General features: G+C 49.4%; 1 protein-coding gene across 1 annotated transcript in view; it reads right to left on the minus strand.

Moving 5' to 3' along the window:
• The window catches only part of TG (thyroglobulin), a 246,551-nt gene that overhangs the window by 169,071 nt on the left and 61,888 nt on the right, over nucleotides 1-15,592 (minus strand). The window contains exons 25-27 of the mRNA XM_041768575.1: nucleotides 12,886-12,994; nucleotides 7,809-8,000; nucleotides 3,540-3,704 (exon numbers count right to left, since the gene is read on the minus strand). Of these exons, the coding sequence (XP_041624509.1) occupies nucleotides 3,540-3,704; nucleotides 7,809-8,000; nucleotides 12,886-12,994 (466 nt within the window). The remainder of the gene's footprint in view (nucleotides 1-3,539; nucleotides 3,705-7,808; nucleotides 8,001-12,885; nucleotides 12,995-15,592) is intronic.

The raw sequence follows: 15,592 nt of genomic DNA on the forward strand, positions 1-15,592 counted from the left end.
AATCCTACAAGGTGCCTCTGTGGGATGTGCCATCAAGGAAGCAGGGACTTGAAGTTCAGAAACGTTGCCTTAAACTACAGCCCGTAGAGCATGTTAGTGCTTCATTCTCTAATACACAAAAAAGTGGAAACTACATCTGAAACTAATGATGTACTATATGTTGGGTAATCAAATTTAAATTAAAAAAAAAAGTGAGCCCCCATTTTATAGATGGAGACCCTGAGGCTCAGAGAGGTTAAGTGCTTTGAGCAAGGCCACAGAGCTAGCAGAGAAAAGCAGAATCTGTCTCCAGGATTTTCAATGCAGGCCATTGCTCCATAATCTCTACTATCTACTGAGAGTGCCCACCTTGTTCCGGGCACTACTCCCAGTGCTTCACCACACATTCCTCCTTCAATCCTTCTAACCTCCCAAAGAGCCAAAGTCATCATTATCTGCATTTCATAACCAGGAAGGCCAAGGCCCAGAAAGGTCATATAAGGAGTAAGCATTTAAAATGGAATTTGAATCCCAGGGTGTGATTCCAGAATCTGCATTTTCATGAGCATCTAACCAATGGCTAAATGGGAAGGCAGAGGCTGGGACAGAGTTCTTTGTTATTGTCCCCAGATACTTCCTTTGTGCTTCAATCAGCTCTGTGGCCTCCCCTGCAGCTATCTGAATCCATGGAATCCTCACTCTCTCCCTCTATCAATATCTGTTGTTAGAAAAGGGAATCTATCAGCTACTCACATTTTAGTAAGAATTTAAACCATGTTTCTTTCCCAGGGACTCATTATACTCGAGGAGTGACCTATAACTGTGGCAGGGAGCATTTGTGCTCTATTATTCTCAATTGGAGAGGGTGTCCTGGTCAGTCTGCATCTAAGGCAACTCCCAGTTTGGAGCATCATGGATATACCTCAGAGTGCCTAAAATCCCCATCAAGGGGTACCCTTCTGTGGAGCCTGGTGGCTCAGTCAGTTAAGCATCTGCCTTCGGCTCAGGTCATGATCCCAGTGACCTGAGATCAAGCCCCACATTAGGCTTCCTGCTTGGTAGGGAGTCTTCTTCCCCCCTGCTCCTACCCTCTTATCATGCACGCACTCTCTCTCGCACGTACACATGCTCTATCTCACATAAATAAATAAAATATTTTTAAAAACAAAGCAAAAGGTATCCTTCTTAAAGCTTTGCCCAATACCCTAAAATACACACATACCCACAGGGCATTGAAAGAAACCAAAAACTTCAAAAGTCATTTGGTAATCACTCCTTCTCAGGGAGGCCAGACAAGGACACATTCTTTACTTCTTGGGCACCTACCAAGCACATGCTCCATGTTAAGCAATTTACTCTGGATTTATTGCCCATGAATATATCACACATCTTTCTGCAAATGCTTGTTTGCTCACCCTGGGCTACCTCTCAGAATAATGGATACCATATGTTTACTATCCATCATATAAATAAGCAATTTGATTTTATTTACCCCAAAAAAAACTAAGCCTCATGGAATCCCACCTAATTAGGCAATATATATTTTTTGGGGGGTCCAGGCTTTGGTAAATATTCATTCCACAGATATTATGTATATTCTCTATGCCAGGTTTCATGCTGGATGGTGTGAAGCTAGAAATTCTAAATATACGGTCTAGTTCTTAAAAATAACAAAAGACAATGACAAATTTTTGAAAACGATAATAATATTACCTAACAGTAATTCTATGTGTCAGACCCCCTACGAAGTTCGTCTCAGACCTATTACCTGTAAGTGCCAATAGCAAGAAGCAGGTAAGAACGTCAGCTTTGGAATCATACTACCTGGTTTCCAGTCCCAGGCTTTCTACCTAGAAGCTCTGAGCCCTTGAGAAGACTTTATTTATCCATGTACCTCAGTGTCTTCAGCTGTAAAATGGGGAGAATTAATAACAGTGCCTCCCTCCAAGGAAGCATTGTGGTGGGGCAGAGGGGGCGGTATGTGAGTTAGCAGCGGCGGGGGCCTAAGGGTAGTGGGTGGCTCATAGCCAGTGTGGTGGGGAACACATCTATGATACTTTCCACTATCTCCTCCCACCTCACCACAGCCCTGGGAGACAGGTCCTCCCACTAAGCCTTTTTGTAGACAAGCAATTAGGCCTGAAGATATTTCCTGACCTGCTCCAGGTCACACAAATGGTGTCCAAAATGGGGATTCTACACCACAGGCAAACTACCAGCTGGCAGGTTAGAGCAGCCGGCAGGCAAAGGCATGCTCTCAGGGCAGTGCCCTCCACACCGCCCAACAGAGGAATTTTCAGGAATTCGTGTGAAGTTTTTCACTGGAGGAAGCATTGAACTCTGCAGGGTAGTCAGGGAGGGCCCTTGGAGGTGACATTGAGCTCTCTGCCATTACAAACCTGAGAGTTGCCTTACACTGAGAAGCAGGCCCTGTAAACTTCTCCTAGTGGCTTCCAGCTCTTGAAGGACCAACGTCTTCGAGAGATGGAAGCCTCCAAGGGCTCTTTGAACTTCCCTTAGTCCTCTTCTGTGTCCTGTCAGGCTGCCACCTGCAATGCTTTCACCCCTCCCAAAGCAGAGGGTGGGTTGGAGCCACATGCTGGCAGAAAAACAGGTGAGGAGGTGAGATGGAGCCGGGCTTCGGCCAGCCTCACAGAGGAACCGGGAGTCAGGGATCTCCTGGGCCCTGTTCTCACCATAAACTCTGACATTTCAGGTTGGAAGGTGGAAGGAAACTTCCAGGCCACCTAGCTGATGCTTCTCAAACTTCCCAAACTCAGCAGACACAGCACTACCCAGACAGCTGGCTAGGACAGATTCCTGGGGCCACCTTGGGGGTCTGGGGTGGAACCCAAGAATCTGTATTTCTAATAAGCTTCTGGTGATGCAGGGCCCGCTGGTGCTGAGTCGTGCTGGTGTGGTCGGTCCCCAGCTCAGGACTCTTCCCCCATGGAGTCCTGATGCAAGGGCAGGGCTGGAGGAGGCAGAGAGGAGATGTGACGGGCCACCATGGGGCCTCAGGCACCGACGCCCATCCCTATAAAACGAGGGGATAGGCAGATGATCTTGGGGTGACTTCTAGATCGAATGCACATAAGTTTGTGGGAAATGTTGGAAGAGCTTCCGAAAGGAGGAGGAGGAGGATGGAACAGCTGAATAGTTATTTGCATCAACGGACCCTACGTGGTGGGGCTCACAGCCTCTTGCACCCCCATAATTAGGACGGGCAGTGCAGCTGGTATCATCAGCAACAGCCTACCTGCCCGGCTGCAAGCTCCCTCCAGCCTTGGGAGAGCTGCTGAGAAGCTCTGGTTGGGTTTTATGTAGCACCTTTGATACCATTATTTTTTTCAGAAGTATAACCTTCTCAGGGTACAAAGGGGGCTCACAGGAGAAGACCCCACTGGTGAGGAAAATTCATTTTTTTTTGCATTTAAATTCAATTAGCCAACATACAGTACATCATTAGTTTCAGATGTAATTTTCAAGAACCCTTCGGTTGCGTAGAACACCCAGGGCTCACCATTTTGAAAGAAGTCAGGCGGCAGGCAGAGACTTACCCCGGAACTCCTGGCCTCCCAGACGCAACGTCGCCTGGCGGCTCCCCCGGTCGTATGTCACACCAGGACAGGTGGCATTAGCCTGGGCTTCAGTGGGGTCCCTCCAGTCTTTGACATGGCAAAGTAGGACGTCGGGGGAGCTCAGCAACCCACAGATGATGGGCCCTGCAGAGTCACGAGAGGGAGGAGAGGGTGATGTGATGAAGAACAAGTAGGGCCCTTCTAGGGACCCACGTGGGTGCCCCGAGGGGCTTGGAGGGTGGGAACAGGTAACAACCCCACAGTAGCACACAGGGATGGAGCCTGGAACTCAGGAGCCTGGTTTTCAATTGGGTTCCTCTTGCCTGATAGCCCTGCACGTGTCATAGTGGCCAATTTGCAAAGGGAAGGCCACCCCCTTGCCTGCCCTGTTGAACCTCCTGCATTAAAGCTCTTCTTGATGGGTCACCAGCCATGACATCTTCAACAGCACCTGGGGTCTTAGTGTCAGAATCCTCTGGCCTCACTCTCTATCCACTACCCCACAGAGGGATCGTTTTGAGGCTTCTAGCACATAAACAGCAGCTTCTCTCCCCCCCCCCTTCTCATGCACACATGTACATGCACACCAACTTTGAAGGGGCTCAGAAAGGAGTACTCAGATTCCAAGTAAGGCTCTGTGAAAAACCACAAGCTCCGCAGCAATGGCCCAAGCTTCCCTATTAGGAAGTGAGCTCCTCGTCTCTGGATGCATTCAAGCAGAGGCTGTGGGACCATCTGTCCCCCACCCCAGGCCTGGGATGTGCAGAGAGAAATCTATAACTAGGGGAGGCACTAGACTATTTGTCTTGAATACATATCCTAAGTTTGGATACATGTCCCAACTGTTAAAAAGCTGCCCTGAAGTTACAGCTTTGCTTGGTGTCAGGAAGACCCAGCCTGAGCTTACAGCATTGGGCAGTGGTTTCAGGGAGGGAAGGCAGGTAACTCGGATGCTTCAGGGTCTGTAACGTGCCAGTCACTATGGTAAGTGCTTGAAGTATGTTAATCCCCTTGCAGATATTATTATTTCTGTTTTACTAGGGGGGAAACGGATTCTCAGATAAGTTAATTACCCATATTTACTGAGATCTAGAAATTAGGTCATTTATATAAGGTCGATAAATAATCCCATTACGTAGTATTGTAGATTCCCCAGAATCTGAACACCACTAAGTAGTATTTTTACTCAGATTTTCCATTTCAATAAATAATCTCATTCGGTAGTATAGTTGTTCAGATTCTCCAGAAAAAAAATAGGAAATCTGCCACCCATAACCCCTTCCCTTCTTTATCCTAATTTGTGCCCACGCCCAGAGAGAGTTTCTTTTTTTCAGATTTTATTTATTCATGGGAGACACAGATGGAGAGAGAGGCAGAGACACAGGCAGAGGGAGAAGCAGGCTCCATGCAGGGAGCCCAACGTGGGACTCATCCCGGGACCCCAGGATCACGCCCTGGGTTGAAAGCAGCATAAACCGCTGCGCCACAAGGGCTCCCCCATAGAGAGAGTTTCAAACTCATCTCTCACCAAAATTTCCCCAAAGTAGATGACTCAGATGTCTGGCTTATAAATCTGACATTTTGTCCTTCTCCCTCCCACTGGCCACTTTTAACCTCCAGGTGATAAAAAATATATATATATGTATTAGCAGCAGCAACAGCAGCAGCAGCAGCATCTCTGTGTAAAAAGTGACCTTACAGATCCTCCGATTGCTGGTTCTCAAACCAGCAGCTTGGACTGATTCGATCAACAACACGGGGAGGGCTTTAAAAATGCTCGCTCCTCGGCACCGACCACGGAGCTTCTGACTCAGTGGGTCGTAGGGCTGGGACGTGGTGACATGCGGGAGTTGGCCTTTATCAACAGCACCACAGTCCTGGTGCACACAGCTGGATTCCAGATTCCCCGACCTGGTGAGACCACTTCGTTTCATAATAAGGAAGCAGAAAAGGAGAAAGGCTTTCCTAGCTGAGATGAGAGGAGTGGCCAGCAGGCAGCGAGGGCCTGGTGGGGGGGGCTACCCCCTGCCCCCTACCCGGCTGAGCCTCAGCACCAGAGTAGCAGGGGCACCCGCTGAGAGCCCAGGGGAAGCCTGCCAGCCTGGGTCACACTCCCAGGTGCCGAGGGGCCTCCCGAGTCCCTCTGAACCTCACAAAAACGTAGGTCCGGGAGCCTCCAGAAGTGTCCTTAATAATCAGTAGAGACAAAGCCACTTAGGAGTTGAAGGTTGGTGAAGGCAGAGCAGGGAGGGGAAGGGAGGGGGGAATCTGCCAGAAAGTTAAATGACTTTCCAGACCCTGGTAAAAGGACCGAGCAGGAGTCTGTTCCTGGTCGGCGGCGGCGGATCTGGCCAAAGCTTGCTGGTTCCAAGCCCCGGGAAGACAAGCCTGGGAAAAACATCTGCCTGGTGTTTTAGGTGCGTCTCCAAGAGACCTTCAGTTTGTGAGGTGGTCGGTCAGCGCAACACAATTCACGGGTCGCAGGTTACACTTGGAGGGAAACGCCAGCGAGCTGCTAGCCAGGCACGTCATGGAAAGAAAAGGGATTTCGTGGGCTCCCCGTGTTCCATGGAACAAAATAATTCCTCCATATATGACTTTAAGGAAAACGAAATCAACCTTCCAGCTTGAAAAACCATATGGTTTGGTGAGTAATAGAGCACTTGGGGGGATCGTGGTGGCCTCACAAAAGGCATCCTGGATCCGAACCACCGCATTTCACACACGTATGCGTGTTTACATGGATGTGCATGGGTACGTGTGTGTATATCTCTATATATACGTATTTTTTCGCCTAACTAAACACTAACATCGATGCACAGCTTATAATCACAGAGCGTGAAATCTAAAAGGAATTTTAGGATTCAGCTCAGTCCTGGAGGGCACGTGGTGTGATGAGCACGGGGTGTTATATGCAACTGATAAATTATTGAGCTCTACATCTGAAACTAATGATGTACTCTAAGTTGGCTAAATGAATTTAAATAAAAAAAAAAAAAAAAGCAAGAGATGCTGGGGTGGCTCAGCCGTTGAGCGCCTGCCTTCGGCTCAGGTTGTGATTCTGGAGTCCTGGGATCGAGTCCCGCGTCGGGCTCCCTGCATGGAGCCTGCTTCTACCTCTGCCTGTGTCTCTGCCTCTCTCTCTCTCTCTCTCTGTGTGTGTCTCTCTTGAATAAATAAATAAAATATTTAAATAAATAAATAAAATAAAAATACACAGGAATTAACTCAGTCCAGCGCAGACTCCTGCCCCACCCCTCCAACAAACACACTCTCTTGCAGCCCCACCCCCTTTCAGTAAACACCTTGTTTGTGCTCTGAGCAGCATCAAATCTATTGACAAACTTCCTTCCTCTTTCCACGATGGACCTCCCTCCCCTCGCCGGCTCCTTCCAGCTGCCTGGCCGCTGGTTCTTCGCTAGTTTTCTGTCTTCTTCCCATTATGCAGGTGCTCACCAGAGATTGCCCGCTTCCCCCTACCTTCTCACCCTGAACCCTCTTCCCAGGAAATCCCACCCAGACACGCAGCCCTGATACCACCTGAACACCAGGAATTCATGCATTTCTATCTCCCGCCCGGACCCCGCCTCTGAGCTCTAGACCTTGGTACCCAAAAGCTTAATCCACATCTTGTGAATGTCTTAAAGGCACTGCACGCTTAGCACACTGTAAATGGGCCCATGACCCTCCCAAATCCTCCTCTCCCATCACCAAATTTGACATCTGGTATCTTCCATTATTTGCCACACAGGCAAGCTGTCCAACCAGGTGAACTAGTGGATCACCAAGAATGGTCTTGGACACCTCCTCCTTCTCCACTCCTCATATCCATGGAGTCCTGTGGGTTTTCTCTGCTAAGGATTCCTTGAATCTGACCCTTCATCTCCATTTCTACCACTGTCACCCTGCCCACGCTACCCACCCCCTCACCTGGACTATGGGCATAGCTCCTAACTGAACCCCACATCTACTCCAAATCCCTAACTGTTACCTTCTGCACACTCAAGCCACAGCTTGATCGTGGCATTCCCTCACTTAAAACTTTCAATAGCTTCCCACGATGCTTTGAATGAAAACCACCTTTGTGCGACATGCAGGGCTGCAGAAGCTCAGTGGTCACCTCATGCCCCCACCTCCCCACGCCGTCCCCACATTGTGAATCCTGGCTTCAGTGACCCTGCTCGTTCCTTTGTCAGACCATGAGTCCTGGTACCAGAAGGCCCTGGTCCTCACTGTCCCAGGCATTACCTCCTTGGAGCTCGGCAAGGATGAAGCCGTCACAGCATGAATCACGGTCACAGGCCAGCAGACAGAAGAGATGAGCCCCAGTCAGATCGGCTCCTGAGGCTGGGAACTCGACGGGCCGGTACAGTCCAGAGAGCGTGTTTTGGAAACCTGTTTGCTCAAAGCTCTTCTGACTTGTGGTGGTAAATTCTTGGCCTGGAGGAAAAGGCAGAAAAAAATTTTTTTAAAAATCCAAAAACCTTGCAGAGTTGACCGCAGTTTACTGGTCATATGATAGTGGACCCTCTGGTTGGGCGAAGGGCAGTGTGAAGTCCAAGATGAGACCCTCGCTGCACCATGAAACTTCTGGATCGCCCATGCATGAAGAGTATGGAGCTCACCAGGCCCATGGCCCCAAACCTGCAGACCTAGATAGACGCTCATCACACCTTTGAAGCACTGAAGGGGGTGTGTGGAGAGGTGACACGTATGAATATTTTTATTATTACCAGCAAACATTTCTTGTGCTCTACCTGTATACAAAGACATGGTGACTCATGCTCTGCCTATATGACCTCATTTCGTTTTCACTGCCCTGTGAGTTAGGTCCAGCCTACTCTGCTACCGACGTTTGTTCCTATGGTTCAAACTCATGGTGGGGGACCCCGCAGGGTGGCTCAGCGGTTGAGTGTCTGCCTTCAGCTCAGGTCATGACCCCGGGGTCCTGGGATGGAGTCTCGCATTGGACTCCCTGCAGGGAGCCTGCTTCTCCCTCTGCCTGTGTCCCTGCCTCTCTCTCTGTGTGTCTCTCATGAATAAATAAATAAATAAAATCTTGAAAAAGAACTCGTGGTGGGCAGGAAGCTTTGCTGCTGTAACGCTGAGGCCACACGGGTCCATCTACAGTTTTTCCAGCATGTCACTGCCTTGTGGCATCAACAACAGGTGACTGCAGCATGCACAAACAGCGGAGCGCGGGCAAGCCACAGGAAGCGCGGGACCGTACACAATGCCCTTCGGCCCACGTTCTTCCCCCTGCCCCAGACTGGCCACCTTCTTTGTCTTCAAGGTGGCACTTGCGATTTTCCCCTGCCCAGTTCAGCAGACCCCACCCTTCCGGCCTCCCTCCCACATCAAGCTGTGTGACTCTTGTGCATTTACTGTAGCATCTCTTTGTGCTGGATTCAATCTATTTAAAAATTCTGCTAGCATTTTAAACAGGGTTGTGATCACGTCTGCCAGTCCTCTGGTTAAAAATGGCGAGGCTTGGGTTTCGCCTGTCCCTAACTCTACTTTTCCCATAAGCCCTGTTATTTTTAGAGCATCATTTTGCAAAGAGGAGATTTTTGCAGGGAGATATATATAGAGAGATAAATCTATAGCCAAAATGTCTATCCTATTATTACGCCCATATCCCATGTGAGGAAAGAGAGTGAACACAGCTGATGGGGGGCAGAAAGGGATGTGGAGTCTGTGCTCTTTGCCACCCTGAGTCTGACCCCTCCACCCAGCTGTTCACCAGGGATTAACCCACACTTTCTCCTAGAAATTGTGGAGAGGCTTAAAATGTGGAACCCAAGCTGCAGAATGAGACAGGCTTGAGTGCAAATCCCTGAAGCATTCCAGAGCCTCAACTTCTCCATCTGTTCAATGGGGACAATAAAGTGTAGGCCTCATAGACACTGAGTAGATGAAAAGATAGTCCATACATTCAGAGGCTGAACAATGAGCCTGGCACTTAGTGATGCTCAGCAGACACTGTACAGTCTCCAGAAACTTCTCCTAGCAGGGGTTCCCACCACCCCCTCTGCCCGACTGCCCTGTCATGAACTCTGCCTGCAGAGCCCCAGCCCATCCTTCACCAAATCCAGCTTAATATCAAGGGTCTATCTCCCTGATTGATTTTTTACAGTTAGAATTCATTTCTCTCTCCCTAGATAGCAAGGCTCTATCATCTTTCACCCTGTCCTTAAGCTACTCAGGACAGTGTCTGCTTCCCCCACCAGCCTGAGAGTTCCCAGAGCCACTCGCCACCAGCCAACACTGTAGTAGTCGCCAGGCATATGTGACCATTTCAGTATCTGTTTCAGCTCACTGACGTTCGTGTTGCAGCAAGTGCTGGGTACCTGGGTGGCCACTGGGTATCATTTTGGACAGCAAAGGTTTATAGAATGTTCCCATCACTGCAGACAGTTCCACGGGACAGCCCTGGACTATAGGGCTCTCTCCCTCAGCAGCCCCTGGCAGCCTCCACATCGCTCAGCACGGAGAATCTCCTGCCCTGAGTTCTTTGCATGGCAGGAACCTCCTCTTCCTTCGGTCTCAGTTCCAACATCCCCTCCTCTGAAGCTCCTTCCCCAACCAACCGGCAGCAATGAATGTTCACCTTTTTTTCCCTCTTTAAATTGTGATAAAAATATATACAACACAAGATTTACCATTTTAACCCCGTTAAGTGGATAGTCCAATGGCATTTAACCCATTTGTGTTGTGGTGTAACCATCACTACCATCCATCTCTAGAATTTTTGCTTCATCCCAAAATAAAGCTCTGCACACCTGTCGAACCCCAGCTGTCCATCCCCTCCTAGCCCCTGCCCTCGTAACCCCTGTTCCACTTCCCATGGCCATGAATCTGACTGTTCCAGGAAGCCTACGTCCGTCTTCATCCCACTGTCCTGTTTCATTTCATCAAAGCACTTTGAACCCTCCGAAATGATCTTAATGCTGCATCGACGGCTGTATCAGTCAGCGATTATGTTTTGTCCCACAGCTACGTCCACAGGGCATACCACACCGCAGGACCTCAGTCAACATCTATGGGAAGTGCCAACACTGAGCAGATCCGCACAGCAGTCATGGCCTAGATAATGGGGCAGGTCTGGGGGATACCTCAGAGCTCGGGGAGGTTGTGTCCTGACGTCCCTGGTTCCACCTTGATGGAGTGGTGAGATGCCTCCTCTTTCTAGTCCTCATCTGTGAAACGAGGGGGTTGGGCTAGCCCACCTGGAAGGAGCCTTTGAGCACTGTCTTCCTTTGAGTCTGAAAAATCACAGGGCTGCTGCTCCATGCTCCAGGCCACAGATTTTAAGTGGGTGTCAACAGGACGGTACCAGAAGATGGATCAAGGGGCCCTGTGTTCCAGGTCACTAAAGGTCAGGTGCATGAATGGATGCACTTGCCTACCTATACCAGGTGCCACTGATGTGGGATATACTCAAAAAATATTCTCAAAAACTGTGTATATTCCTCCTCACCTGTGACTGTTTGTCCCTACTTTATGGCATAAAAACTAAAGAAGTGGTTCCTGAGCAGAGATAGTGCTCGTAGGCGAGGAGGCAGGAGTCTGAACGTCCCTTCGCTGTTTGCTATCTTAGGATGCAGAATGACTGTCTCTGTGTATTTTCTGCTTGGGGGAAAAAAAAGCAAAACAAAACAAAACAAAACAAGCAAAAAACAGGTCTGCCTTGATTTAGTTTGGCAGCAAGGAAGCTTCTCAATTTCCCTTGCAATCTTCTCCCAAGTATAAACTTTCAGGAGATGAGGACAAATAAGAACAAACATGAGAAAAAACTAGAGTTGCGTTTTTTTTTAATGTGGAAAAAAGGCCAAGGATTAGTTTTAAAGAACATTTTGGGATGGGTTGTTTGATTTTGGTTTTCCTTTTTTAGGGGAAAAAAATCTCTATGCTCTGTTATCTTCTTTTTTTTAACAGATAAAAAAAAATAATGATCATTGGAATAAACACTGGGGCAGGAATTCTCATCACCCTGACCCCAGATGAGAGAAATCCCAGCTCTGCTGGACTCCACTCTCCCATGGGAGCCCTCCCCTGAGACAGGATGGAGGGATTTGGGGACTTGAAGGTGCAGAGACAAAGAGCCACAGGCATTTGTCCCTGCCGTGGGCTGCGGACCGCTCCCAAGGTCAGCCGAGGCTCAGTGCCTGGGCCGTGGCACTGTCTCCGCGAGCTGCCAGCTGTCCAGTAGCTGCTGGGATCCAGGCTGCCAGAGCCAGGGACCTGGGAGGCTGCATGCCTGCCACCACCCTCCATGCCAACCCCTAGGTCTCAAGTCCGCCTCCTGGGCTGCCTTCTGGTCCGCAGCCTTACCCCAGGTCACCAGGAGACATGTCGGCAAGGATGAAAAGGATCTCAGAAATCTCCTGTACCTGCTATTTACCCGATGCCGTGCACTGTTCTAAAAGCACAGACCTCCTCACTCCAGACCTCCCAATCTCCTTGGTTCACTTGCGACTCCTATTTTACTAGCAAGGACAGGGAAGCCCAGAGAACGTCGAGGGCCTTGACCAGATTGGGGTTGGCCCAGGCCAGCCGGCTCCAGCACCTCACCCTGAACTGGCGGAAGGAGGGCCAGGAGAGCAGAGGAGAGTTCCCACTCTTGGGGAACCTAGCCGAGGCCCAGGGCTCACCCTCTGCAGGGCTGGCCCCTCTCTTGGCCCTGATGGAGAGACGGCAGGAGGCCAGCCGGAGGGCAGAGGAGGGAGGGCTTCCCTGTCTCCGCTCTGTGAAGCCATGCAGGGGAATTCAGGCACACTTAGGTTCAAACCCACCTCCCCCATTTATCAACAGCATGACCTTGCAAAAGTCTTCTAATCTCTCTGAGCCTCAGTTTCCTTATCTGTAAAACAGGGGCGAAGATCGGGATCATAGGATCTTGCCTTCCCCTGAGGATTTCTGTGAGGGTAGATGAAGGATGTTTGGGGGAATGAGCTGTAAATTGTGAGATAGGATAAACATCCTTGTTACTCAATGTGTGGGCCTGGGGCCAGCAGCTTTAGCATCCCCGAGAGGTTATTAGAAAGGCACATCTGGCCCAGCCCCGATGTACGGACTCAGCACCAGCATTTTTCAAGCTCCCTCCCCCCCCACCCCAGGTAATATGCATGCACAGTGCAGCTTCATGGAGGCTGGTGAGGGGCGAAGTGCCTGGAGGTTTGCACCCTTGTGAGAAGGTCTGATGACCCCCAGAGAGGCTGGAGAGCAAAGGGAGGGGAGTGCGAAGCTCCAGGAAGCAGCCCCAAACACCGGTCGGGTAGGTTAAGCCACTGCGGCCCCCAAGCATCCAGCTCCACCAACCTACCTTTCTTCAGATACACAGCCGGAGAGTCTTGAGCCCCACTCCTCACTGTCATTTGGCACCTGAGGCTTCCGAAGCCGGTGGCCTCTGAGTTCCCCAACGTGTCCTGATGCTGGAGGTGGAAAGAGGCTCATTACTATTACCTCACGATGGTCAATTCAATTCAACAGACATTTATCAAACTCTGATCGTGGCTGAGGCACTGGGGCAAGATTCCTGGCTGTGACTTTCTCCCAGTTTTGGAGCACACAGACATGTAAGCAGTGAATTCCAGCCCAGAGTGTCGGCTGCAAAGAACACAGCGGATTTGAGAGGAGGTAACTGTAGAAGAGGGAATGGTTGATTCTATGGAGAAGGGAGAGCAAGACCATTCTCCCAGGAAAAGTGAATCTGGGTGGGGTACTGACGTATGGGTAAGAGTTCGCCCATTGGAAATTTAAAAGGGGGGATTTTAAGCAAAGGCAACAGCAGAAGTGAAGCCAAGGAATTTGGTGGCGTTTTGAGGACTAGAGCCTGTGGTTCTCGGAGACAGTCAGTCCTGAGAGGTAGAGCGAGGGGAAGGACAGAGAGGCAGGGACAGCTCCTGGAAGTCCTTACAGGTGCAGCCTGTATCGGGTGAGGATCAAGGGAAGCTTCCTGGGCAGCCCAGGTGGCTCAGCGGTTTAGCGCCGCCTTCAGCCCAGGGCGTGATCCTGGAGACCCGCTCCCTGCAGGGAGCCTGCTTCTCCTCTGCCTATGCCTGTCTCTCTCTCTCTCTCTCTCTCTCTCTCTGTCTCGCATGATTCAATAAAATAAAATTAAAAAAAAAAAAAAAGGAAGATTCGTAAGGCAGGAAATGAGGCCAGACCTCCAAAGTCCTTGCCTTCCTCACTAATCTCCGATCTCTCTGACTCTTTCCAGCACTCCCAGTTCTTGGGGGCAGCAGGATAAGTCTGTTCTTATCCATTTGTGTTTTGTTCCCTGTGTCTCGCCCTCCCCTCAAGGTCGCCCAACCAGCAATCTTCAAAGGGTAGGGGCTAAAAGCAAAGCTATCTGAAGGCAACTGCTCTTCTTCCTTTTTAGAAGACCTGAGCTCAATGCAGGGATGATGGCCTGGGAGGGGAGAAGGAAGGGCCTCTGGAGGGGAGAGTCCTGCACTTCTGCATCTTTTTTTTTTTTTTTTTCAAAAGACATCAAACATGTGGGGTTGGGAGGGTGGTGGGAGAGGGAAAGAGAATCTTTTTTGTTTTTAAAGATTTTATTTTTATTTATTCACACAGACAGACACAGGCAGAGACACAGGCCGAGGGAGAAGCAGGCTCCCTGTGGGGAACCCGATGCGGGACTCGATCCCAGGACCCCGGGATCACGACCTGAGCTGAAGGCAGACACTCAACCTCTAAGCCACCCAGGTGTCCCAATGTTTAACTTTCTACATTTTTAAAATGAACCCTGTTCTTTTTAACAGCAGCATACCAATCCATTGTATGGAGGTACATAGTTTATTTCACATTTTCTTAAAAGATTTTATCTGTTTAGAGAAAGAGAAAGAGAGCATGAGAGAGAGGAGGGGCAGAGGGAAAGAGAGAGAGAGAGAAAGAGAGAGAGAGAGAGAGAGAATCTCAAGCAAACTCCCTGCTGGGCACAGGGCCCAACATGGGGCTCAAACTCATGACCCTGAGGTCATGACCTTAGCTGAAATCAAGAGTCAGATGCTCAACTAACTGAGCCACCCAGGCTCCCCTTTATTTCACATTTTTAAAGGACATGTAGCTGTGTTAGCTGTGTTTTGCAATATCACCAATACTGGTGGATTGCGTACCCATTGCACTTGCACCTGTGCAGAGGTGTGAGTGTGTGTTCACTGGCGACATCCCAGAAAGGGCATGGAAGGTGGGCCTCTGGATTTTAGGACCTGAGCCAGGGTCTGCAGGAGCTAGACAAGAGGTGGGATGGGGGTGTGTCTTGGACTGAATCCCAACCACGTGCAGCTTCCTGACCTCAGACTCCTCATCTGTAACATCAAGGCTTGATTTCACAGGCTTCTGGTGAGGGTTCGAGAAGCTAACAGAAGACACACAGTAGTCAAGGCAATGTTAGCTCTGCAAGTTTAAAGTTTAAAGCTTCCTCCCTCTGCTTCTCCCTCTGCGTATGTCTCTGCCTCTGTGTGTGTGTGTGTGTGTGTGTCTCGTGAATAAATAAATAAAATCTTAAAAAGAAAAAAACTTAAACATTATGTGAGAAAATCAGGGTAGAAAATATATAAGATATTAGCATGTAAACAAACCAAAAAAAAAATAAAAGACGCTTATAAACACTTAGAAGTTTTCCAGAAGTTTCCCTGAGAAACTGGAAGAGTAAAAATGAAGATTTTCATATGGTTAGGAGCTGGGAAGTTGGGACAACTGCTTTCCTCTGCATATTCTTCTGTCCTAATTCATGGTAACAGTGAAAATTGCCAGCTTTGACCTCCAGACCCAGCTATTCGTGTGGTTCAAACTAATATTTAACATTTTTCTTTTCAAGCTATAATCATATTTTACTTCTACCTTGGAAAGGAATGCCGGGGTCTGGGACTCAGACAGATGGTATTTAGGGCTCTGGACAATGTCCCATCATGCCCAGTGCCCACACTTCCTGGCGAGATAAGCTGGTGGGTACCAGACAGGAGTGCTCCTCATTGACATTCCCTCTGACTCATGTGTCAGGAAGCGATCCTTCTCAGATGGAC

This window comes from Vulpes lagopus, chromosome 9, assembly GCF_018345385.1.
Source record: "Vulpes lagopus strain Blue_001 chromosome 9, ASM1834538v1, whole genome shotgun sequence".
Classification (NCBI taxonomy): Eukaryota; Metazoa; Chordata; class Mammalia; order Carnivora; family Canidae; genus Vulpes; species Vulpes lagopus.